Source organism: Cyanistes caeruleus, chromosome 7 (assembly GCF_971803275.1).
Source record: "Cyanistes caeruleus chromosome 7, bCyaCae1.hap1.1, whole genome shotgun sequence".
NCBI lineage: Eukaryota > Metazoa > Chordata > Aves > Passeriformes > Paridae > Cyanistes > Cyanistes caeruleus.
In genome coordinates, this window is record NC_141707.1 from 36,439,917 (window position 1) to 36,467,584 (window position 27,668).

The window sequence follows — 27,668 nt, forward strand, 5'->3', positions numbered from 1 at the left end:
TCTAGTTAACTCTCCAGGATGGCTTGTTCTTCATTACAGAGGAATTGATGTTTGTTCTAATACTGAAATACAGCACACACTTAAATCCCTCTGAACAGTCAGCACATCCAGCCACAGGCAACTAACGTAATGCTGTGCTTTGTCTTCTGATTTTTATATTTCTATAATGCCTTTTGTAAGGGGGTTATGATTTGATCACATTTATTTGCAGATAACAACAACAATAACAATAGTAATAGTAATAATAGTAATAATAATAATAAAACACATGCATGTGCTGGTATAAATAACAATAGTAATACAAATAAAAAGATGGACTTATAGCAGCACATAGTTAGGATGAAGGTATAAAAGAAACAAAGCTGAGAGAGAGCAATGTTCTGTGCTAAAGATTCTGTAATAAAAGCCCTGCCCATGGAACAGCCAGAGCCACTCCTGAGTACTTGAAAGTTTCAATTCTTTCCAGTTCTCTTCACTGGCATCATACAAGGGGTAATCTCTCTCTAAACCCTGCTTCTCTTGCAGGAATGCATATACAGGTAGGTAGATAGTGAGAAGGAAACAGACATTAATAAAGGTATTTATTAAAAGAGAGACTGATAGAACAGATGGAATGAGCAGTTTGTGAAACACACGGAAAAAGCTTTTCTTGATTATTTCTCACGTGAATCCGATCTCCTGATCATTCTTTTTTTTTCAACTGATTTGTGAATTTACTGGTGCAGTTCAGGCATATCTCATATGCATCTACTGTGATGCACATCACACACAGACCCCACCCATTACTGAGCAGTACTAAAGAGATCCTTGAAAATGTACTATGGGAATACTAAAATTACAGTAACTATACATAAGCACAATCTTTTGTGCTACTTCAGTATACCCTAAGTGGAACATTTTTCAGAAAACATCATTACCCCAAATTTTAACATTCTGAAATTCTCTCACAACCTTTGTAACTGAGCAAGAACAATAATGTGGGGAGGGGGGGTGGAAGGGGGAATAATAATCATCACATACCTAAAAATAATGTGAAGAATTAATAATCTAGATTGCAACAGAAGTCCAAAGAGACATCACAGCATATTCTGCATAATTTAAACCCTGACAGAGCTTTCACTAGAACTGGCCTTCATAAAACCTCCTGTTTTTTTGGTTGGCTTTTATGAAGCCACCAAAAAGTAAGGCCTTAATTCATGCCTAAAATGGTTAGGTGAAAACCACAACTCCTCCTTCCAGAGTGTAATATTTAGGTCATTTAGTGCTTCAACATTAAAAAGACACCTTGAGACAGGAAGATAAAATAAAAATGTATGCTGGCTGTTGAAAGGAGAGTCTGTTTTTACAGGCTTAGAGTTGCTTTGTATAATTATGGTTTTAGGATTGCCCTTTGGAACAGCTAAATCTTATTCTCTATTGTCTTTACTGAATAATAATAAGGACTTGATTATGTGTAAAGTTTGCATTCTCAGATGCTGGCTGTGAGAGAAAGCCTCTTCAGAGTTCCTGCCCAATGACAACAAACCTGGGCATCTCCTATTTCTTCTAAAAATCACCCATTCCCCAGTTAGAGACTGCTTTAGGAAAACATTAGCCCTTGGACAAGTGGCTCCTGAAGCATTTGAGAGAAAAAGCAGGAAAGGTACGTCCAATAAATGACTTTAGAGGCAGCAGCATGCTGTTCTTAGGGCTACATGATCCCGAAAACACAAGTGTGATACATAGAGATACAAAAAGTTCCAGGCACCCATGTCCCATACACTCCATACTCTTCCAAGTCTAGGTGGTAGTTAGGACATTAATCTTGTTTCCAACAGATTTATGGTACCTCATACCTGAGAGTTTCATTGCATGAGAACATTGACAAAGCAACTGAGATCATGTTTTAAAAAAAAATTAAAAAATTAGATTATACACCTTAAGCAGTCACTGTCTTTGCTACCCACATCACATCCCCAGAGCACTCTGTGCTTTTATAAACCATACACTAAGATAAGTTTAAATCTGTGTGAATTTCATATTTTCTCCCAAGTCTAGGTCTTTGCCTCATGATTTCACTACTGACTTTTGCATCACAACCACTGAGGGAAGCTATGCTCATCTGACAGGTAGGTGTTTTGTGTCTCTCTGTACATCTGCCTTACAGGATTTTGAAAGACTAATGTTGTTTCTTTTCCTGATAAAGATTAAAATTTTCTCTTTAAGAAATACACCTCAAATCCTTTAGAGAAGTATAGAATACAAATGTAATTAACTTTTTAATCAGAGAAGTCAATGCTATAATGTAGCTCACATACTTTTGTTTAACAGATTTATTTTTTTTTACAGCATCATTTCTAAAAAATCAACAATAAGACATAAATACAAAATTAACTCCTGAAGTAGCACCTAAATAGTTGTTCTGTTCCTTTCCCTGCACAGATAAGAACTAGGAAGTCAGGTTTGGACTACAGAACATATGCAACATCACTGTTCACTAAACTTTATGCTATAGGATTAACTTGGTAAAATATCTCAAAACATGAGCAATGGAAGCCAAATGGTATTTTCAGGTTTTTTTTCTGATTTATTTAGTAAAAATAAAGCCTTTTATTTCTTATACACACACTCCAAATCCACTTTAAAATATACTCATCAGTGCAACTCTCAAAGGGTAAGTGTGTATTATAGAAATGGTCCCCCAGATTAAGTATATATTGTGAAATGTATGTGAATGTGCATGACTTGAACCAATGAACTGTGGCCTGGAATGATGTCACAGAATGTGCAGCATTAAGTGGAAGGTTAAACCTACTTGCATCTCGGTTCATTAAACGTGGTTAAAGTGCAAATTCCCTCATTCTGACAGTAGTAATCACAAGGGTTCACTTTCTGGTCACAGCGCTGACTTTTAAACCCCACAGAGCATCTGCAGAATTTCAGTAAAATAGACCTACATGAATATTCTGCCTTGTGCCGAGCAGACTTTAAACGCGTTACATATAACGACGGCAAGACACGCACACGTACACGGGCACACACTCACAGAAGACAAAATCAATATTGTTTTTCTCCTGGAAGGTCCATCTGACAATACTGAAAAGTTTGCTCGTGAGTGTTGATCAAACAGTTTTTGCAAACAATGGGCCTGTACTGCCTGAAGGGTTCTGGGAGTGTTATTGTCAGATGTACATTTCTATCGATTGATCCAGATTGCAGTGGCCTTAAAAATGTTCATTACCATTTTCTTAGCATTGCTAATGGTGTTGGTGAATGCTGCAGCATTTATGTATTGTAATTCCACATACAAATTAAAGCACAAAACCTTTTTATTTTTTTTCCTTGAGATGCTATGGTGTTCCATGTGAATTGAAAAAGAATGTGACAGTTTTAAAACAAAAAAAATGCTGAAAAGTTGCAAGCTTCCAAAAAAGCCATTCTAGGTGTTTAACCAAATGAACCTCCAGGCTTCGTCATCATATTTGGGCCTTACATATCATAAGTGTGATATTCTCATTTTGCCAGGATTTATCCATCTCTGGTCCTCAACTAAAGACATTTAAGGAGGTACAAATAACAGGCAAAATGGTAAGAACAGGTAAAAAATAATACTGAAAAAGAAAAATAAGCAGTTAAGGTATTTTCAACTCAGTAAGGGCTACTGTGCAGTCCTAAATCACGCTGACTTTAGCCCCAAACCTGCAAACATGCACTGGCAATTTTTTAATGGTAGTGCCACTACATCTGTGCCCTTTTTCTCATGCAGAAGTGCTTCAGCTCTCACAGGGAGGAACCCTTGGCCCATCTCTTCCCCTAAAAAAAATCTAGGCATTTATGAAACTCCTTTGAGAATCTGAATAAAACTCTCTTTCAAGATCAGCTGCATCAACAAAATGAAGGAATGTCTGTATCTGTATTCACAAAGTTGCAGTGCCAGATCCCTTTGGGCAATGATTTGGTTTTGTCACCCAGGGAATGAGACAGGAATTCATGTCTTCCAACACCTCTCTCTTCCAGCCTGGAGATTGCTCTGAGCTCCAGGTTGTTTGGAGAAGTGGAAGACCATTGCAAAATGAATTTTTTAAGGAAATAACAAAAAACAAACAAACAAACAAAAAAAAATAACCAAACCAAACCAAAAAAACAATTATTACTAGGTAGCTCAGAGTAACTGAGAGCAGGAAGGAAATTAATTTTTTTGCTACAGTGACTACTGTATTATATTTTATATTGAGCAGCTGAAAAGGAAAATGCAGCATAGCTCTCAAGAAAGGAGTAGAATGTTGGCCTTTCTGCTTACAACAGTACTTCACTTCTAGGCTACAGAATCTGAATTTCTTTGGCATTTTATGTCTGAGCATAAGAAAAGCACCTCGACCACTGCACAGGAGGGAGAGCACAATCTCACCCCAGAACAGCCACATTACTCTGGGCAGCGGGAAAGCTGGGGCAGAAATCTGAAATACATGAGCCTATCCCTGTAAGGGAAATAACCCTGACATTATTTTTCTTATTCTCCAGCCACCAGGAGGAGAGTTTTGCCTCCAAATCTGACCACCTCTGTGGTAGAAAAGACTTAATCCACCACTGAAAAGCAGGGCAGGCAACCTCGAGTTTCCATTAAAAAAAAAAATGCCTGAACAGACCTGAAATTACAATAAATCTCCAAAGATATATCTTTGTACCTATGTGAATTCATAATAGAGCTCTCAGTTCTAGATTTCAACACACATTTTGCAAAAAGGTGTGCAAAGTATGAGGCTACAGAAGTAGAAAATAAGTACTGTAAGTTGAAATTGCAACCAGCACATTATTCATCCTAGAGAGACCAAAAAATATAGACACATGTGTAATAATTGTATTATTTGCTGTCACACAAGCATTTTAATGATCTGAAGGATGCAGGATACTCACAGACAGACAGGTATATTTGTCTCTGGGTCCAACTGACAGGTGCCACCATTGTAGCAGTAGCCATCACACAGCTGACAGGTAGAGGCAATCTTTCCATTTGTGCAACTGCCATGGTAAAAGAAAAATAAAAAAAATAAATAAAAAAAGCAAAGAATAATCATTATTTCAGTAAATATGAGCATTTAATTGTAAAATCAGTATTTTAATATATTACTATAAGATCTACTGATTGAAAGAATTCTAGGTTTCTGGTTTAAAAAGTTAGCACAGGAAATGAGATCATTACACAATATATATTTAATCTTTCTTTTAATGAAAATAAACTATTATAATACAAAACCAATCACTCAGCAATAGAACAGCGCAATGACTGTTTACCTATGGCTCCAACAGTATTTAGTGTGTCTCTATCACTGTCACAGATAATGTGGAAGGAAGACATTTCAACAGTACAGAAGAACTCCATTGTTAACATGACTAACTTCAATGTTTTTTAAGTGAAAATGCATTCAGTCTCCTGCTACATTGTGCTTCCTGCAGTGAGGAGGGCTCCACAAGTTGGTCTGAAAAGCCAGCAGTCAGTTGGTTTTGTGTGGGCAGGAGCCACACAGAGGAACTGACCTGATGTGACCGCTCCAGGGACGAGCTTCTGTGTGAGCGATTTAAAGCGTAACGCAGCAGAATTGCTGCTAAATGCTAAATGTTAAATGACTCTGAAGGCAATCTCTGCCCCACACACTCACTTGCACACCACATCATTGCTGTCCTTGTTTATGATGCAGCGTCCCCCGTGGCACCTGATGCATTTGTCCACCTCGCACTTGGGGCCTTCGAAGCGCCCCGGGCACACGCACTCCACGCTCCCGTCGCCAGAAATCGTGCACGACTCGGAATTCACGCAGTAATGGTGGCAAACATCTGGAAGCAACACCAGACCTAGTTACTAAAAGGCATCGAGGAGCCTTACAGAAACAAGTGATACACTACTTCCATGTTTTAAAGAGTATTGTAGTAAAAAAATGAAAACTAAAGCTGGCGACTCACTGGCAACTACGGGAATCAAGAATAACCCATAAACAGATACAGAATATATTAAAAATGTAATCTTGGGAAGTGCAATGGAAGTATAAACTCATAAGGGTTTTTGGGTTTTTTTTTCCCTTCTAGTTGTCTAACCATTTATGGCATCATCCCACATAATATAAAGACTCCTGACGAGAAAAGCACAGCAACGTTAATGTATTTAATGGGACGTTGGCTGAATAAAAATCTTCTGATACATTCACATTACCATTAACAGCATTATGCTAAACTGAAATTGAAACGATATTTTGAAATAATTAAGTTTTATTTTCATTTATCCACATATTAAAATTTCATGAAGTTCTAATAATAATATATAAAGACATAATCCATAAGTTCTACAAAGTACTACATAATGCATAAGCTTTACAGACTGTGCAAGACCCCATTATGGTATTTAACTGTTAAAATGCCAGTAGGACTGAGATTTCAAGTAGTGAATTCTTTAACTTTCCAAAACCAGCAGTAATTGTCTCAGTTTTCATACATTTTAAAAAGCCAAATTACCTAACTGGAGAAGCTTCCAAGAGCTACAAAATAATGGTATCTTAACATTTTGATTAATTTTTATTTACGTGCTAGTGACAACTTTATTTTGTGGTTTGTTTTTTTCTTTACAGCCATCATTTAAGCTCCTTAATTGGGCAGGGACACCTTCCACTATCCCAATTGTTGTATCACTATTGCTCCAAGCCTCATCCAGCCTGGCCCTGAACACTTCCAGGGGCAGCCACAGCTCCTCTGGGCATCACTGGTGAGGGTATCTCAAAGCCAGAAACACATTTTACTTATGCTCCTCTGTGCTGTTTTTCCTCCTCTCCAAGGAGCGAGTGCTGCTGGAAGAGTTTTGCTGAGGGACAGAGCATGGCTGTCAGAGGAGTTATTTTTGTTTGAATATTCATTATATGTCTCCACCTGTCTGTGCAGGCTGTAGGCTCAGCTGCTCAAGGAATCAGCAACCAGAGTGGCTTAAAAGACACTAAATGAAATTGTTCATTGTTTCTCGTTCCCCAGTTCCAGGTATGGAATGGCAATTTGCAGCAGAGGGGCTGTTTTTGGAACAAAAACTACTGCAGCTTGAAAGCTCATACTGGGAGTGATTTTATGTAAGAGCAGACAGAAAAAAAAAACCACCAAAATAGGAATAGGAAGGTCATGTGTCAAAACAATTATCAGTTTTTAGGTCTGATTGAAGTCACAAACACCTTTAGTCATCTGCAGCATCTAAAATGTTTATGCTACATTTGGGCTGAAATGACACAAAATTATTTCTTTTTTCTCCTAAAGAAAGGGATTTCAGTTTCAGAGAAAGTCACAGCTTGTGGGATCACTGTATCCACTTTGAATGATTGTAACTGCATGAAAATGTTTCCTTTTTTTTAGGTAGTTTGGGCTTTAAATGATACAAGAAATGAACTTTAGCTACTCTGTGTATCTTTTTCCTGGAATTTAAAGCAGGGAGCTACCTTCAAATACATCAGATTTATGTGTATTTAATAACATGCTCAATGTTAGTAGAATTCTATGTAAATTCAGTCACTTAAATTTATTTCAGCCATGCCAGTGCCTTGACAGGGAGCACACATTTATGTTATTAGCCCTTATGTGAACTAATCACAGGAGAAACTCTGCACTGGGTAATTGGAGACGATAAGTGTGGGGAAAATAAGGTCTTTGCAAGCTGGTAATACTGCCAGCAAATGTCTTCTCCCTGCCATAAAACCCCACTAATAATATTTTAAGCTTGGGAGCAGGAGTGAAATACCTACACACATTCATGTGTCATCCTTTGCATATGAACTACCTTCAATCACAGCAAAGGCAGACTGAAAAAGATATCTGGGAGGCAACCAATCTTTGCAATAATGCCAGAGTGATGTATTCCAACTTGCATACAAAGTGAAGGTGATTAATAAAGCAAAAGATCATGCACATGTGTGAATAAAGCAAAAAAAAATAACAGATGTCACATTATTAATTGGTATAATTTCACAAAACGTACTGGTCACCAAAAAATACACTAAAAGATTGTAAGCCTTTTTTTATCATTTTCCCCTAAAAGACTTAAATTTTAAATTAGCAAAAGCTTATTTTTATTTTGTATTTTATAATGCCTTCAAGTCTCTGTATTGTGGCAGTTTCCCAGACAGTCCAAATCTGATAAACACTGTTTAAAAAGTACCCCTAAATTTACATTTAAATTAATTCTCTTAACAAAAAAAAAAAGAAAAAAAAAAAAAAAAGAATCAAAAAAGGAAAAAAAAAAGAAAAAAGATGTTTGCAGAAGCATTCAACTAGAAACAATTTGTTTGGTTTTGGGTAAGCCTCAAGTAAATATTTTTTCTTAATCTGTGTCTCTGTCTGTGCATGATTTATGTACTATACTATTTTCAAATACCCAATTGTGTTTGCAGATACTTATTTGTGGATTCATCCAGTTTGTTTAATACCAAGGGGAGAGAATCACAATTACTGCTGATTTTCCATTCAAAGGTTTCAATTTAATTCATAGTCTCCCAACTGGAAATATATTCAGTTTACTTCAGTACAAATCCTATTTAACATACACACTATCCCTTTCCTTGTTTGACAGACCTTTCTCTAAAACTAAATACTTTTTGTATCTTGTAGATAATTCTAAACCAGACCTTTACAACAGCTAATTTCCCATCATTTTTTTTTTTCTTAAATCAAACCTTCTTCAGCAAATTCACTGAAGGTACAAAAGAGATGATGGCTTTCACATTTAATGTTCCATGACAAGCACTATGACAGTCTAACAAGGCTATGACAGTCCTTGCCTTTAGAATGTTACAGTCAAAGCAAAGCAGTAGAAAAAAGGAGCTGATTAAAAAATATCATTCATATCTCAGTAAAATAATTCATTCTAACTTAGAGAAGGTTGCTTGTGAGTCATCGTTTATGAGAAGATATGGGGAAGACAAACTGTCATTTGTAAATGAGTGACCAAAAGAAGAAATTCAAAAATATGTTCAAATGTCTTGAGTTACTGGAGAAGATATAATGGTGAAAGAAAACAGAAGCATGGCAAGAAAAAAGGAACTTAAATGAAGTAAGAGCCTATTGGTTGAAAATCTGCTTTTCTTACTCCTCTGTTAAAGAAGTGAAAAATTAGAGGAGGTTGTAGAAGAGCCTTTCTTAGGGCATGGAAACCTTCAGAAAACTATCTCAATAAGAAGAGACTGATGGGTCAGTAGAATGAAAAAACAGGGAGAAAATCAGATGCAAAAGATAGAACCTAAATCCTGAGAAGTAAACAAGAGTCACATTCAGATATCCTTTACAATTTCAACACCAGGATGGGGTAGAAACTGTACTCAGGGTGATCTTTGAGTGAGTTGAAGGAATATAGCAATGTGAAACTCAAAGCTGTCATCAAAGTGCTGCTTGCTGGGGTTAGAAATAGAAAACAAAGGTAAAGGAGAAGTTTAAAAGACTTTTTGGTTTGCAAAGATTAGGGACACCAGAAGGTTCTTTAACCAACTATGTCAATTCATTACCAGCATAGCAAAACATATGACAAGTTGTAGTAGAAAATTTTTAACGCAATTATCTCATGGCTACTGACAAAGTCATCTGTCTTGTACCGCTCCACTCTACAGCTCATTCATGAAAACAACAATAAATCATTCCTAAAAAAGCTCTTTTTTCAGCTAGCCATGTAGAAGGGGAGAAATATGCTCAAAGATCACCTGAATACATCAGATGACCTTGCTTCAGCAGCATGAGTAAACTGAGGCTAAATTTTACAACGCCGTAAAAAAAATCACCCACGCGTACTTTACACTTCCACTGCGTAGAACTTTTACTACAAACCCCGGTGGAATAATTTGTGGGGATTACTCACAGTACTGGCACCTGTCTCCTGTGTACTCAGGCAGGCAGGCACAGAAGGGCTGGTTGCCAGCAGTGACACTGCAGGTGCCCCCGTTCTGGCAGAAGCGCTCACACACCGTCTGGTTACAGCGCGGCCCCGTAAAACCCAGAGCGCAGCTGCAGGTCGGCCGGCCTGTCCAAAACACAGAAAGCTGTTTTATCATAAAAATAAATACAAATTAAAACAATAATCAGCACTTTCTCGACACGAATTTATTGTAAGAGTAGGAAGTTTCAGTGTTTGAGCCCAACTGTGTTTCTCCAGATGCTGAGAGAACGTGCCTTTGCAAACATTGCTGGAATGAAGAACTTTTGAAAAACAAAATTGGGTCTGGGAGATATGGGCACTCAAAAACTGGATCTGTGCATTTTTACACTTGTAAAAAGTGTAACACAGTACAGGCATTGACCTTCTTATGAGGAAAAAAAGTCAACATTTAAAATATACAGTTATTTCAAAGGTGGTCCTGAGCAGAAATTTGAGATATGACTGAACTCTTCAAATCATCCTGTCATACTGAGCTCCTCCTGCTGCAGAGGATGACTGTATGATCACCATTGGTGTCTCTTCAGAGTGCACTACATTATTCTCAAATCTACAAACCTTGACATATAATCACATGAAATACAAATATTTACCAATGCACTAATAGCTACACTTTAGAGAACAGTTTTTAATAAACCACAAGTATCTGTGCCTGTTTTGTTATGCCACCCCTCTCAGATAATGAAGACTGTTACACAAAAATTGCTGTCTGGCATTGGACCAATGATGCCTGTAACATCAATATTCAGTGTCTGAAAAGCAGTTAACACTTTGGGATCAACATTTGCACACAATGAACTCCTAGTCTACAGCTTCTTTTCAAAGGATACTAAAATAGTCTTTAAAACCCAATGCATTTTCCTCCTATGATTCTTCTCTATTGTAATTTTCCCATTTTTTTTCCTTATCTAAATCTCATGTCTAAAGGATTTATAGCTTTGTTACAATTCCACTGTTCATTAAACCCTTCCACTTTCCCGTCTTATTTTCTTAAGGCTTATCTTTTTTAAAGCAAACTTCTAGATCCCATTAATGTTTTTCCATCCCCTGACTTTGTTTTTTTTAATCTCATTTATAATCTTCAAGTAAATTACCTGATGTGTCCAACCAGCCATCTCCCTTCTCACTTCCTAATAAATTATTCTCATTCTTGATTATCTCTTGCAAGACATTATTTTTCCCCCACCCTCCTCTTCACTTTCATTCAGCTTTAAGGATTTTCTTAAATTTATGGAGAGCCAAGTTTAACACTTTTATTTTTCCTGGCTTCCCAGGAATGAAAGAGATGAAAATTAAGCAGGACCTGAGGACCCTTCTGAAATAAAAAGGCAGACAGGATGGGCTGGAACAAGATGAGCTTTACGGTTCCTTCCAACCCAAAACATTTCATGACTTTGTGTTTATCAAGTGAACTACTTAATGTAGTGCATTAATTCTGTATGTGTGATGCAGAATCCCTTTGGACTGGAATTACAGGCATAAACAGGAAAAACAACCTCTCAGATTTTATCATTGACAACCCAATGTACCCACACCCACTTTCCCACTTGCCTCCTGATGTTCACCACAGCTGCATCTGAAACTCTGAGATGTGCAACCCTGCCTGCCTTGCTGGTCTGTCTTCTCCACATAGCTGGCTGTGTTATTGAGTAATTAAGATTAAATTGTATGGATGAGTATTCCACAAACCCCACAATTCAATTTTTCTTCTGGTCTGCCTTTTTTTAATCATGTGCAGTCATTTAATATCAAATTCATTGGAGAATTTTTCAATGCAAGTGAAGCGCCCTCATTTTGTCTCCTCTCTGACTCATGACTCAGAATGATTTATTCAGTCTTTTTCCTTCACTTACTTCTTACCCTTCTAGCACAACACACTTCACGTAATTCTTCTCTGTATTTTCTATTTTAAGCTATGCTAATTTAAAGTGTTTTGCAAATCATCCTAAGGGCCATGAGATCAGTTAGTCTCTTTCTCTAATGAGTACAGCAGGAACAAAACCATTGACCTAAAAATAGCTCCAACTACTTTAATATGCATCAGCCTGGTTATTCATATCTGTCCCCTGTGATCTAAACATTAAATCAAAGATGTTGAACTCAGATGTTAGCACAGATTCCACTTGTTTTTCCCCATGTATACAGTTGTATTTAAATTTCTGCCCCCAAGACAGGGGGTTTCACATAATCCTTCATCTGAATCAGTGTTTCAGTAAAAAAATATAATATATATAAAATAGTGATAGAAGACAGATTTGGAGGTCAGAAATCAGTTTTCATTATTAATACTCTATTTGTTAGAACGATGAGACAATGGTATTTTTCTGGTTTATAGAAAAGATTATTCTATTCTTTACTAAAGTAGACTTATAAACATGTCAAACTGCTGACAGCTTAATGAAAAATTAATACAGTATAGCCTAAACCCCATTTTTGTCACTCAATTTAACATGACTTTCAGTAATGTTTACAGTCCATTGCCTATTTATACACAGAGTGTTGACACCAGAAATAATACTAGTAATGACATTATCATTTACCTTATTCTCATAAATTATTTCAGATTACTAAAAAATAGTTCCAGGAAGAGTTTAACAAAACTGCAGCATTAAACAATGCCACATGATGCCATAGGGTTTTGTATCACAGAGTCAAAGCACAGATTTATGTTTGCAAAGTCAAGTCATGTAACCAAGATGCCACATAACCCAACTAGCAGAAATTGCAGGAAGAGCTCATGCACAGAGGGCCCCAGAACCTTCCCTGGTCATGCAGTCTCAGGATTAGAGCTCTACAGACACAGAATTAAAACTCCCTCTTAATTCTTGACCCTCACCACAACAGAAAGAGTCACAACACATTTGCATGTAGAAAAATATTCACTTGGAAAGTGGTTTATGGAATACTAAACTGCTTCTAATGCAGAACAGAATTTAGTAGAATAAAAGAGAATATATTATGGTGACCCTAAGAAATTAGTTATTTTCAGTTTATATGAAAAAATAGATGAAATTTTTGACATAGAAATGAAACATAGTTTTGCCCATTCTTACAAAACATAAAAAAAACCCAACCAGGGATCAAAATCTTCCAATTAGTTTTAGATACAGAAACTGTAGTTACTCCTGGTTTGTCAATTTAATTTGCTACATCATAGCTATTGTCTATATAATAACTTTTCAAATAAACTTTAAAAATTGCTCATAAATATCTTGGTTTACTTTCCCTATAATATGTGGGTGACTTCTTTTGGGAATTCATATATCTTATATTTACATATATTTTGCAATGATCAGAATTCTAAGGAGATCAATTTTCATTCATGATAATGCCTAAGCAACAGAGAAATACTGTGAATTTTCAACACCAAATAAAGCTAAAAAATATTTAAAACATAATTAAAACCTAGATCAATACCATTATTTTTGTCAGCTTTCTGAAAGTTTTGAAAAATTAGATCATCCAGATGAATGTCTTCACCAAAACCTACATTATTTGTTTCTTCCAGTCTCTGGTAAATTCACTACCAGCAATGTGTGGTTTTAAGTTTTTATGTGTGAGTATGCACCATTAATTTCAATATTTAACTTGCTGTCACTATTAAAGAAATGAGGTGGCTCTACATGAGCTTTCTGTAAGCAATATCTTGTCCTTTGTAGTTGTTATCAGCAGTCTGTGGGAATAGCAATAATTCATTTTGTGTGGCTGATGAACCATAATTAGCTTTCCTGAAACAATAGGAGTGGAGAGAAGCTGCATTATTGAAGATAATTAGTGAGCTGATTGGGATCTATCCCAACAGATACAGAGTCTCCCTGTGTTATTGAAATCAAAGGAGAAAAGAACAATTTCTAAATATCTCTGAGTACTCTCAGGGACTGTTCTTTCCAGTGCTGGGACCTGAGATCAGCTCCAGTGAAACACCACCCTCATCCTTCCCACATTCCCTGTCCTGCTGACAACACCATGGAAAAACCCTGGAACTCATGTAACATTAGCAAAACAGGCTCTTCACTGAGACTAGTTTCAGTAGGCACCAAATCCCCTTGTTTTTGCTCATAAAATAGAATATAAAGGAATATCTGCGTCATACACAATGATTCTGTCAGAATATTCCACACATTTTCATTTAGAGGAAAGACATCTTTGTCATTCATCTTGATACAAACATCACAATTCTGTATGATTAGACATTCCTTTTGTATAGTATGAAGGGATTTACCTGATTTTGTGAACTAGTTAACTTAATGTGTTTGAGATAATCAGCAAACCATTGCTGCAATATTTTTACTTTAAACTACATGGAGAAACAAAGTGTGTTTTTATGGTAACATTGACTTTTTTTTGCCCAAAATCCCATTAATTCGGCTTACTAGAAAGTGTTCATTATTACACCCAAACTTTTAATTACATGTCTCAGATGTGTACTTTTAATTAACTGATGACATTTTCTTTGTTCAATTATTGTAGTTCAATACAACTGTCGTAAACTTATAAATTTTAATTAAAGCTGCTCCAATCTCTGGCTATATAACGTTCACATAGGAATTTGCCAAAAGGCTTAGCAGTAAGTAAGCCAACAGTGAATAATCCCTGAATTGCCAGTGGGATTTGTTTAACAAATTAACATTTGTGTGCAGATAATGAGGTTCTACAACTTAACACATCCAGCAAAGATTTAGCACAATCATGTTTCAAAAAATTAGCAGTACTCTGCAATTTACTTAATTAGTTATCACATTACTACTCTATACTAGGTGGGCAAAGGGAAGAGGATTTACACATTCAGTAGAACACACATGTTCACCAGAAGGGTATTTTGTATGCTGCATCATTTTATTTGGATCAGAATATGAAGCAAGGTTCATTCCTAGGAAAACTCCTCATTTTTTGAGCCAGAAGTGATCTCTAAGGAAATTCCCTGGCTCTTGGGGATGTTTCCAGCTGTGGGGACCCTTTGGAAGCATCATCTCATGAGGCTAAAATTGCTGGAGTCCCTAAACTCTCCAGAGGCCATGTGTACAAAATGACACTTGTGAGATCAACTGTATCAGAGCTGTTAGAATAATATTTCAGAAGTGACAAGGGCAATTCAAGCCTCCAAGAAAGAGAGGGTCAAGCAAGCTAAAATAATCACAGGTCATTTATATTTTGCAGATGGCTTTGGATTGGCACTGGCACACGTATGGCTTCTGCAACTTCCAGAGGGAAAATTGTCATCATTTGGAACAAAAATACACTTTAAAAAAAGGAAAAATTGGGAAAACATGTAGAACTTGATTGCATGAGTTTAGCAGGTCAGTTTGATGGGTCAGGTGTATAATGGATCAGAAGTATGACTGCTGCTTGCCGAGGAGGTGCTTGTGAGCACTGTGGTACAGGGGTACAGACAGCAATAGCACAGCAGATCAAAGTTAAATGATACTGAGCTGACAACTTTAAAATAGTAATCTTATACTTTACAGAAATTGAGGGAGTTCCTTATCAAAGTCAGTTTGCAATATAACTATTGGAAGACGGCGATTTAAGGGATGTGTCACTTGTAGACCTGTGGTGGACCTGGCAGAGCTGGGTTAAGTCTCAGAGGTCTTTTCCAGTCTTCATGATTCTATGATTGTATTGCTGTCAGACAGATCAACCTGGCAGGACAAACTTGAAATCTAGACAAAATATAATGTTGAAGTTCTAAAAGTATTAATGAGAAATGGAACAATTCCTGGTAACAAAGAAGATTTTCATTCTTATGCATAGAAATGGGAAAGAATGACGTAACAACAGACTAACAACTCTCACGTGAGCCTGGCACAGCAGAGCAGCTCTGCCTGGAAGGCTGAGACAAGGAGAAGGCTGGATTGTGCATCCCCTGCAGCTACAAGTGCCCTGCCCAATTTAAGGACTGTGTATTTGACTGGAAAGACAAAATAGTTGCTACAAAAACACTTGAAGAATTAAGCTTCCTGGGTTTAATTACATTTTTCAATGCTTTTGGGAAGTCCAGTGTAACTTCTCTCTGTAAAACACATAACAGCCTTAGTACATCATGGGTTAGATTAAACTGTGATAAGGAGCATCTCACTGGCATGCTAGTTTGTTTCAGTAGCACACGATTTATGGACTGATAGAGATAAGAAATACAGCCTGATAAGAAATAGAGAATTCCTCTTAATAGAATATTTACAGGCTCTGGGAGCTAGACATGCAAGGAAGATGAGATGCACATCAACCTGAACATTTTTATCTGGAATATTGGATGGAGTCACTGTGATTTAGAAAGATACAAGGTCTTTTTACCATATTTCCAGCACATGAAAGTTATGGTGTGGGCTTCAAGGCATGGCTACCCTCATGAATTGGAAATGGCAGGTAGGACATCTGGTTAACTTGAAATATGACTCTTAAAAATTTGATGAAACTAAAGAGACCCAGAAAAACAGAGTAATACCCCTATCAGTGGGTATGCACAGGCATCAGAACAAGCTCTGTGCTGGTGTCAGCCCTTAAAGGCAAACTTTAGTCATGTGTGCTACAATAAACTTCAGCTGATGTTAAAGGTTTAGATTCCCCCAAATCAGGCATTGAACTATGAAATGTGGGCTGTGGTCACCCCTGTGCTGGCTCCCCTAATGCACTAGTGCGGACACATCACTCCTTTTGGGACCAAACATCAGCCTGATTCCTTCATCCCCAGGCTGATTCCTTCATCCCCAGGCTGATTCCTGCCTCCCCAGGCTGATTCCTGCCTCCCCAGGCCCCTGTAAGAATTCAACAAAGTGTATTTTGGACCCTGCTCATATCTTGCTTCTGCCCACTTGTAGAAACCTGGTAGGCAAAACCTACTGCACTAATTGTTTTAGCAAGGCTGAGAGATTTCAGAGCCTGGATTTAGCAGGAAAATGAAAATTAAAAATATCCATGTGATAGCATAGCTGTGTGAGCACAGCAAGTGTGAACTGCCTGGGAGAGGGAAAACAAACTGCTGGAGGTGAGCGAGCCCTGTGGCTACTGCCAAAATAAAAGGATTAAATAAAACCCTGGGGTCTCTGCAGGACTCACAACAGAGCTGAGCTCCAGGAGCCAAGTTATTAATTTTATTAAGCCTTTTAACCCCACAAAAGAATCAATTAGATGCCAGACATGTAAAAATGTGGGAATAAACATCCTCTCTTCAGACGAGGAGGAAGTTCTGCATGCCATTTAAACCATCACTTCCATTCACTTGCACGTCCTCACTTAGCATTTATTGATCTCACCACATTGATAAAAATCTCTGCTTATCATTTGTGTCAGTAGTTCCATCAGATGTTAGGAGCAGTATAAAGTCTAATTCATCAACTTCCAGTACAAGTAATCCTCATTTTCTGATATTTAGTCATTATTATGAACAACATCATTAACCCTCAACTACTCAGAACTGAAAGAATAAATTCCTGGACTTGCATTCACTTGGAATTTTGCCACCACACCTCAGTCAAAGGGAAGAGGTTCCAGAGAAGCCAGCAAGTGGGGCTAAATCACCAAACTACATAGGAAAGTTGAGGAAATCTTTACAATCTAAGTCCCCTCTGGCACAGAGATTCAGATACATAATTCTGAATTAATGGGAGAGATCTCTGTGATGAACAGTCACAAACTTCTTAGGCTTGGACTTTTTTTCAGAGAGTGATGGCCATTTCACCACACAGGAGAAAATTATTCACAGCATTTTAAGCAGATGAAAGCTGCTGAGAAAGAGGCAGCAAACTCTTCTCCAGCTCTTGTATTTTGAAGCAAATATTTAAATATTCCTTGAAGCAGAAAATAGAGTTCTACTCCTCCTTTCTCACAGAATTGCTACATTTTAGAGTACTTCTTTTTACAGTTTTCCAAACATTATACAAAATACAAAAGCTTATGTGTTAGGGACAAAGAGCAATTGTCAAATGCTTGCTTTTTAACAGGATAAACCCCTGAACCCAGGAGATGTAATTTCAATTTCCTTCAGAAAAATGAGGATCTGAGTTCTCATAAACAAAGTCTTCCTAAGAATTAGATAAATAAAATTCCTATTTGGTGAACTTCAGTAAGACTAAGGATTGAGGTCAGGTATTTAAGCAAATATGTGTGTATGCACATATAAATTTAGGGGGTGAATTGATATAAATTTAGAGAAGATGCATAGACTTGTAGATGTAGTTTGACTGGACATTTTGCTTTACAATTCCACTGCTACACCTCAACATGTGGATCTTTACACTGAATATTTACGTATATTCTCCCTTTTCTGCTCTACATTTTAATTGTGCTGAAACACCCAGATAAGTGAAGCCCTCTTGATTACAAAATGCATGCAATATGCTGCTATTTTTGCATATTGTTCATGCACAGACAAAGCAAATAAAGTGAAAATACCATAAAATGGAACAAGTTCAAACATTTAATGCAGGTATAACAGCAGGATAGAGCAGTTGAGAAGGACTTACCAAGGAGAGAGGCCCCACAGGTCCCTCCGTTCTGGCAGTAGTTGTAGCAGTGGTTGGTTTCACACCTTTCTCCAGAGTAGCTTGGCCAGCAGTGGCATCTGGGATCCCCCTTCTCATTTATAATGCACTTCCCTCCATTCTCACAGGTTAATTTGCAGCTGTCATCTGCAGCAAGAACACAAACACACCTCTAGAGCTTCAACAGCCCCAGCTCCATGTAATGGCAAAGCAGGACTTGTCTCAAACACAGCCACAGGTCTCTGTCAGTGAGGGGAAAAATACCACTTGGGAGAATGGAGAAAGTAAACTATTCCTTCTGTTTCCATAGAAAAACTCACACACTTTGGAGACCATAAGCCCTGGAAAGGCTTCAGGAGGTGTGGAGCTGGTGGGAGCTCTTGCATGGCACAGGGAAGTTGGCCTCCCTAAGATCTAAGTTAGTAATGATAGTATGAATTCTTGTTTGAAACTATAATTCCTAGCTTGAGAATTAGAAAATTGAATGTTGGTTTCATCTGGGAGATCTTGGAAGACTTCCAGTCATTTTCTGGTGATCTGAGCCCTTTTTTATTAACTTTTTTTGGATCTGTTTCCTATACTCTCTGCTGACTAACAGCCTTCTTTAACTGAGCCCTGCCCAAAATCTTTAAAAGGAAATTATTTAGCCTTTAAATCCTATTCAAAAGTTGGTATTTGCATACAAACTTGTTGCTCCTAATTCATATTTTTCTGATAATTTCTTTTCTTCTGCTCAGACTATAAAATCCCTGAGAGGGAAGCTGCCTGCTGCTCTGCAATCACAATTCTTATGGCAGCAGTGCCACCCTCGTAGTGATGAGGTGTAAGGGGACACAAACTCTGATCAGGCCAGATTCAGTCTTTGTGTACTTCGAGTTGTGCCTCTCTTAGAAACACTTTGAACAGTATACCTCTATTAATTCCAATGAACAAGGTATAAAATCACTCAGTGATAACAACAACAAATTAATTATAGATGATCACATGTACAGTGCTCAAACATACAAACAACTGTAATCCTAAAGGAGCAGAAAAGCACCTTTCCAGGCCAAATCAAGCTTTCAGCAATAAGACTTCATTTGTCACATAGTAAAACAATCCTGTGCGGCCAGGCTGCTTCCTAACTAATCCAGGAATTGATCCAACATGGTTTTAAACAAGAGGGATGCCATAAGTACTGAGAACTTTTCAATAATAGATCCACCAGCTGCAAGAATGTTGCTGAATTCATCTGCTTTAGTCAAACAATTAATGAAAAAGAGTCAAAGTTCCTCTTTGTCCCTTACTGGTTGAGGTCTAACATTGACTGGCACAGCACAGACACAGCAACTCCTTTGGGGTTTAAAGAAGCACGATGTGTTGCAAGTCCAGAGTTCAGGAATGTTGGATGTTCTCTACCTAAAAATTTCTCTCCAAAAAGAACTCAGTAAAACCTGGGAATACAACTGTGCTTGTGCAGAGCTCTTCCTTTGGATGTACCCAAAGGTGTGTTCAGCCCTCCTCAGCAGGGTCACAGGCAGTGCTGGGATGGTGCAGACACAAAAACTGAGGTGGAACCTATTTAAACAAAACTTCTGGCAACTCTCTTTTTTCAGATAATTGTACCTGTCTAAAATTAAGCTGCAGCTAGGCAGAAAATCTTAAAGTTCCCGTGGTGGGCTGTCTGGCACCTCATTATTTGATGTGTTCTACAATGAGAACATGAAATCCTGTTTGCACCTGATTTTTTGGTATCCACCTTGGATATATACAATTGTGGTAAGAAAGCTACATTGTATTTGGGAGTTTGAGGATGCACCAGTGTTTTATTAATTTGGGTGGTTCATTAAATCCTTTGATGTTCCATGAACTGTTCTTCAGTTACTCATTATAGAAGTTGTTTGAATGGATAATGTAGCATATCTTATTGGAGATAAGGTCTATTTTTGTTTTGCTTATCTTATCTGTTTTACTTATTATTAGTCATAAGTTTATGGAGCAGAACTTGGCAAAACCAGAATAAATAAGAGTGAAGTATAGACAACTTCTCATTTTTATGAACCTTTCTGATAGTGCATTAAAAACATCATCTATTTCTCTTTTAGAGCAGTTCCACAGAATTAAGACATAAAATTTGGAAAAAAAAATATGGAAATTACTACTGGTTTTGTTCTCTATGAAACATTTTAAATTCAAGAGTTTCAGTACTACTCTAATATGGAATAGAGAAATGGTTATACAGCAATTTTGGACTTTCAATAAGCTGAGAAAGAGGCTTGAAAGGTGCAATGGAAAAGGCAGTTTTAAAATAGTATATTAGACTTGAGCAATATATGGAGTTTAATGCTGCTGCTTTGTTGTCTGGAGATAAATACAAGAAACAAATTACACTGATTCACATCAACTGAGTACAAAAAGGGATGACATGCCTGCCTTTGTGTGGGAGACATGAGCAGAACAGTTCCATGGGAGGAGACAGGAAGAAAAGGAATACAGGAGAGAAATACAGAAGAATTGATATAAAAAGCTAAATACAGTTAATTGTAATTACTGAATTAATATCTCAGAAAGAAGAAGCTCTAGCAAGTACCTACCCTTGGATCAAACTTGTTAAAAAGACAAAATAAGAAAAATTTTTAACTCCAGTATTCATTGCTGCTCTGAGCTTGCTAAACTCAGGCTTAAAGACCTCTCAGCTGCTCTTTTCACTTCTGAAATAACAGAGGTATTTCATTGTCATCCTACTCATAGTCTAACTACTGAATCCCTCTAACATGAAAGAAGATGATGTAATTTTATATATTCTCCCCTAATCTGGGTATATAGTCTTCTGCTGCCTTGTTTTCCCTTTTTTAATCTTAACATCTTTAATTCATAATCAAAGAATTTTGGTTTGCCATTTCTCTTATGTTTTCCTTCCCAGTAAAATTGTTTGACACAAACATTAATAGACTTTGGCTTATCAGCTCCATCTTTGACTCTTCCCTTTTACAGGAAGCAAAAGGAAAATCTTATAAAGCAACACTGATAAAACAGCAAATCAAAGCTTTGTGAACTCTACTGGCATATTTTTCTTTCACTGGTTCAATTTTTTGATATTCCATTCCTCTCCCCCACTTACACAAGACACACCTTTTATTGGCATTTCTTTAACAACCCTACTTTTTCTTGAGAAAAATGCATCTTTTTGCTATTTTCTCCCTTTTGAAGTATCTCCCAATTTCTGGACTAGACAAGTTAAATGGGGAGAGGATGTTACAGAGCACAAGGTTTGGGACCTACATTCCTTGGAACAAGAAAAGTTTCCCTCCCCACAGTGGGAATTACTCATCCCATGGGGCAGAAAGTCATTTGTTCTCAGCAGAATAGCAAAGGTGCTACTGGACAAAGGTGCAGCTCATCCTTTACTGACCTGAATGCACCCAACAAGGACAGAGAGCAGAGTTCTAAAGCTGAGGAAAGGTTCAATAAATCTTCCTTCAGATGAGAGTTGTACAATTTTCCATATGCTGAAAAGTATCAGAACAAGTTGCTCTCCTCAAATTTTGTCTGAAGGCTGTAAGACAGATGCTCCTCTGTTTTTCCCCTTCACTTTTATTTTTTTTTCCCTCTTAAAAAAATCTGTTGTCTTTACAATTTTAAAAGGAAGAGAATGGCTAAGAAAAGGATTCACAGAGAGAAAATCTAACTGACACCCATTTTTCTCTGTACTGGGAAACAACTCTCAGAACAATAACCCTTTGTAAATACAGAAGAAATGCTGTAAATAGAAGTTTTTTTTCAAAGCAGAAGCAGATTTCTTTGTAATATTTTTTTTTTAATTTTTTTTTTTTTTTTTGTTATCTAAGAAGTCTGAAAAAGCAGCACAACCCCCCAGAAGATAGCATGGACCAAAGTGCAGTAGCTCCTTCTCCCTGAGGGAGACTTTGGGGTTGAAAAGGAAGGGATGAACCTCTCCAACCCCAGCAAAAGCACTTTCTCTGCCTGAAATCTCTGTATGCAGTGGGTAAATCCCCACAGAAACTGAGGGAACAACATAATAAATTAAATGTTTCATCTCTCTTCAGAAGCAGCATCAGTTCTAAGTCTTTGGAATTTTTTCCTCAGGCTTTCCATTCAAGCAAAAGAGCAGAAATGTTCCCCTCTTAGGAGGAAAGTGATGAACGTGAGGCTCCAGAGCAGGGAACTCTTGGAAATGTTCATTACTCCTGCTCATTCAGCTGTGGGGCTCTGTGTCTTCCTCCAGTGCAACTCTCTCCATTTTCATCCTCTGGGTACATTTTAGGCTTCATTGTGCTACAGACAGTTTGATACAAGAAACCTAATGAATGCAAATCCGGGGGTCTCCTTTAGGAAAATGAGGTGGTTCTCTGCTGTTTCCTTTAGGAAAATGAAAGGGTAACTTCTAAACTGAAAAAGTCCAGCCTGTTTTAGGTAATAAATAAACCCCAAAAGAACTCTGGTCCATCAGTCACAGCCATCCAGGGAAAAATGAGATGGAAGCTTATCTCAGAGAACACTGGAACTTGTACTCACTTTGTTACAAAAAAACCCCAAACATTCCCAACGATGCAATACTGCCATATGTTGTAATGATTCCAGCTTGAAAACTCCAAATCAAACCCAGAAGCTGTTTCTCATCAGTTGCTTGAGGTGCTGGGGAAACAGCTGTCTGAGGCAATCTGGATTCAGTCTTACAGAAAACCACTGAGGAGTCAATATTTAAAATTCCTCACGTAGGATTCACCAAGAAAAATAACAGAATGGACCAAGCCAGGAGTACCAGTATGCAGAATTTTAGGAGTTATATAATTTTCTTCTGATTAAAAAGAAAAAAAAAAAAAAAAGTAAGAAACTGAACAATCCAGTGAACAAGAATCTGAGTCAGTTTTTGGAATAAAGCACAAGGAACAGAACAAGACTGACATTACCTTGCAGCCACCACACTGTGGTAGACAGACTAAGAAGGAATTGAATTGAACTGGAGATGGCTGTCCCATTTTGGCTCTGCCAAGTCATGGAAATCTATTACTAGCTTCCTTACTGCACTTTAAAAGACTCAAAAAACACTCAAACACATTAAATATATTATGACTATTCAATATTTTACTATTTTCCATTGTAACTTGAATTATATATTATTCAAAAAGTACAGTTCTCGATATACACAACTGATACTAATTTCTAAAAGTAAAAGACTTCTTACAAGACCTAAAATAGCAGAAGACCACCAAAATCAACAAGAATATTTTGACTGACTTTGAATCAGGATTTTTTTGCAGACCAATAGAAAAAAATACATCTGAATAACCTCCCTTTGGATTGTCAGGCCACCCTTCAACAGTCTACAGTCAAGTAAGGCAGGATTTTCTGTTTGGGTTATGGACATCCTTAACTGTGCCAAAAATGCTCTGAATAGCTTTAAACAAGGTGAATGTGTGGGGTCTGGAATATTTCATATACATTTTCTAGATTGCCATCAGGAAAGGAAAACTGAAGCTCCTGGTTTGTATTCTGTACTGTATAACCTCCTAAAGGAAAAGAACCTGATTTATAAACTGATTCTGCTTTTGTTTCCAGGCTATTAGTGACAAATAACTGTCAGTCAGCCTTTAATTATAAACCTATATCAGTTCAAGATGCTGATCTTGGGGTCAGCTCTGATCTTTCCAGAAATGTCTGCTGGTACTTGGAAGCTGGAGTGTCAGCAAGAGACAAACATTTAACATCCACTTACACTTAATAATAGGAAAAAATAAAAAAACTCGAAATACTACAAAAAACATTATTAGAGAGTACTATGATACAGCAGTTTCAATTCATAGTTTGAATCTGTCTGTGATACTACAAAACTTGCAGTCTACTATTAAAAAAAATAATAGATAAAAAAAATAGTAAGAAAAAGCCTACATTAGACTTTACTTGGAATATAACTGTAAATAAAACACTAAGGAAACACTTATTCAGCAGTCCTTTAAAAAGTCATAACAGATATTGCAGCCATGGGAAGGTACTGAAAATTATCAATATATTAAAAATGCTTCTCTAGGCATTTTCTGTCTATCCATAAAAACTTACAACAAGTCATTTAAAAACCTCTTTAGATCTTTCTTTAATAAAAACACACATTCCTGAAAGCATTACCATAGCATAATCTTTTTGCCCACTAGTAAAAATGGAGCATTACTGAAATTATGAGTTCAAACTGGTAAAAGTCTTCAATGAAAAACAAATTTATTTTCTTTGTCCATTCTTTAACAGCTCAGTAATAAATATGGGTAATTTGAAATAATTTTTAAGTGTTGATGTAACACCAGGAATTCTTGGCAAGTGTCTACCTGAGATGGACAAAGAGCTGACACTTGGAGAAGCAGGAGGGGTCTGACTGATTTGTGTCCAGAGCTGAACAGTTTTATTTATAACACATCATGAACATTAAAACACAGTCCTCTTAATTCAATATTTAAAGTCTAGGCAGTATAGATTGGTGAGATTTTCCCCAGAGAATTATAAAATTTCAGGTAAATTAATTTAATTGCTAAATTGAGCACTTTAAGCACAGAGGATCTCACCAAAATATCCATCACTTGCACTTCTGAGCCTTCAATTAAACATCAGAAAAACATCCTAATACACATAATACACACAAGAAATGCTATTCTGTGATTTCCAGAAGACTTTAAAATTCAAGCTGGCTAAGAAAACATCCCAGCAGCATGACCAAACTAGGTTTGCCCTAAATTAGAGCTAGGACAGTTTTAAAGTACTTAATCTTCTATGGAAAAGATTCCTTTCCATCGCTAAAATACAGTAAGAACTTAGAGGCTTTTTTCTCCTGAAATCTGGTTTCCTGTGTCTCAGTATTAGTCATTATAGAGGTTCCCAGAAGATATAATTTTAGACAAAAGTGCTGCAAGATTTTTTCACTTTCTTTGACTGTTACCTCCAAGTCATTATTGTTTGCTGTGTTGCTCTCACTGCCTTTTCACCATTGCTGAAGTGTTTTTTTCTCCTAAATGACTCACGTTTAATTTGGGTTCCAAAACACCTCAGTGAGTTTCAAACTTCTTCTGGTCAGTATTTATACCCACTCACTTTTAAGTATCACCTTGTACCAGTTAAGCTGAAAGCTCATTTTTCATTTTGATGAATATTAGCAGGGGAGGTATCTTTTCAGTCAGGGATTATTTTTTCTTCACCTTTCAATTTTAGCTGTTTATTGAACAACATCACAAAACTCTGCACTCACAGCCAGCCTGGCCTTTTGCAACGACCAAAACTGACCAGCTGTTTATTTTCTGGTTTTCCTGCAGTTTTCATCACCTACCTAGGAGGCTCTGATCAATGCATGTTCCATTCATCAATGACTTTCCTTCTGGACAAGCACATGTTGCACCAGAAGGGTTGAGTAAACAAATGAATTCACACGTCAGGTCCAAGCAGGGATTAGGCACTGTTTAAAAAGACAAAATGTTAGAAATACTGTTTTGTTTTATTTTGATTGTTTTTTGTTTTGGTTTTTTTTAATTTAAAAAATTTAGAACTATGTTCTAAAGCTAAGAAAAGATAAATAATCAGATACAAAAATTCTGGTACGCTTCCACTTCCCAGGATATCAGCAGCCTCAAGTCCTTGAACACACTCCCTCAAACAGCAGTGCAAGACCCACCAGAGGAGAGAATTTATTCCATTACCAAAAAATGTATTGGTAGCATGGAATAAAAAAAATTTCGTCTGCTTCTGGCTAGAGGGATTGTTATTCATTTCTCTTCCATTTTTTTTAGTATCTCAGTTACAGTGAAAGTACAAAAGACATTTGCGTATAAATTTGTCCAACCTCCTTTTAAATGAGTGACAATGCATCAAAATTATATCAAGAAATATGACTATTTTCCCTTTGTACAATCAAGCTCTGGTTTATAATTATACAACTTGGTTACTTTTATCCCCCCTGAGGTGATATTGAATTTAAAGCAATTATGCTTACTCACAGTCCATTTGTTTGTAGCGGTGAAAAATCAAGGCACTTTTTGCTTTATCAACATCCACACTTAGATATTCTACAAGGCTCTTGCCAAATTTGTGCACCCTAAATGCACCGTTTTTAGGACCTGCTCCATATATGTAATCCTCAAAAATATCAATCCTATGTGGATGCAGTAAACCTTGAATGAAAATGGATAGTAAATACAAATATATATTAATTTTCAAACAATAAACAACTTTTTTTAAAGCAAAATTCAATTCATTGCTATGATTAACATCTAAGGACATGATTTTTCAGACAGCTTGTTTGGTCCCCACAAAAACTACCTTTAAGAAAAGCAATCTTCCTCAAAGAAACTTCTCCTGTTTTGCAAACAACTTGAATTTCAAGCTTTTTATCAGTTTTCCACACAACTGAGCCTCAGAAACTGGCTGATCATTGGAAAAAAAGGAAACCCTTTAGTAACAAGTCACTAATTAGAACAGACTTGTTCTGCTTGTTCCTTACATGCAACACTTTAAATAGATGTATGTGACAAGGAAGAAAGAGGTCATTTTGCTTCACATCAAAGAAATTATTCTGACAAAACATTTCTTCAGCTCCTTCCTAACATATTTGAAATGCTAGGATTTGTACTACACTTTTTTAAAATCATAATTATAGTAAATTAATGCAAAAGAAATTGTTAACTCTACCAGCTCCTCATTTTTAAGAGCTCTGAGGACCTATTAAGCCACCAGTTGGATTTCCTGTGTACAACTGGCTGTAGAATTTCACATTTACCCTCAATAAAGTAATAGTTTGTAACTAAAACTTCTTTGCCTGAGATGTATCTCTTTCTGAAGCCATAAAAAAACCAGTGTGATACCTTTTGCCAGCTATTTTCTCCATTTACTCTAAAAATGGGTTTGTATTTCCCTTGTATTTACTTAATTTCATCAATCAGCCTTTATTTTTCCTATTGTTCTTTCATGCTGTCAATGCTTGGTACTCAGTATGTCATTTTCATAAAAATATGTATGAATTCTAATTAATTCTTTAATGTGTGTTTAATTCAATGGGTTGAAGGTTTTAGACTCATTGCAAAGCAATTTCTAAAATCCCCAGTTTTCCTTTGATCCAGTGCTGGAGGAGGTTGTGGTCAGATCCCTACACTCAAAGTGATCTCTCTTCAGATAATTATCTTCATGTATTCTGATACAAATCGTGGAATAAAACTCCTTAAAACCAAAATAAGATGATTTCAATCTTGTCCTGCCCAATTAGGATTATGGGAGATTCCTCCTAGCATATTTCAGAATATCCT

The 27,668-nt window shown here is 36.8% G+C and overlaps 1 protein-coding gene across 2 annotated transcripts in view; it reads right to left on the reverse strand.

Moving 5' to 3' along the window:
• Positions 1 to 27,668, reverse strand: part of LRP1B (LDL receptor related protein 1B) — a 623,130-nt gene that overhangs the window by 16,575 nt on the left and 578,887 nt on the right. For both annotated transcript variants that reach the window (XM_086896592.1, XM_086896593.1), the window contains exons 81-87: positions 26,367 to 26,540; positions 25,703 to 25,828; positions 18,379 to 18,543; positions 9,845 to 10,006; positions 5,637 to 5,811; positions 4,894 to 4,998; positions 2,795 to 2,908 (exon numbers count right to left, since the gene is read on the reverse strand). In XM_086896592.1, the coding sequence (XP_086752718.1) occupies positions 2,795 to 2,908; positions 4,894 to 4,998; positions 5,637 to 5,811; positions 9,845 to 10,006; positions 18,379 to 18,543; positions 25,703 to 25,828; positions 26,367 to 26,540 (1,021 nt within the window). The remainder of the gene's footprint in view (positions 1 to 2,794; positions 2,909 to 4,893; positions 4,999 to 5,636; positions 5,812 to 9,844; positions 10,007 to 18,378; positions 18,544 to 25,702; positions 25,829 to 26,366; positions 26,541 to 27,668) is intronic.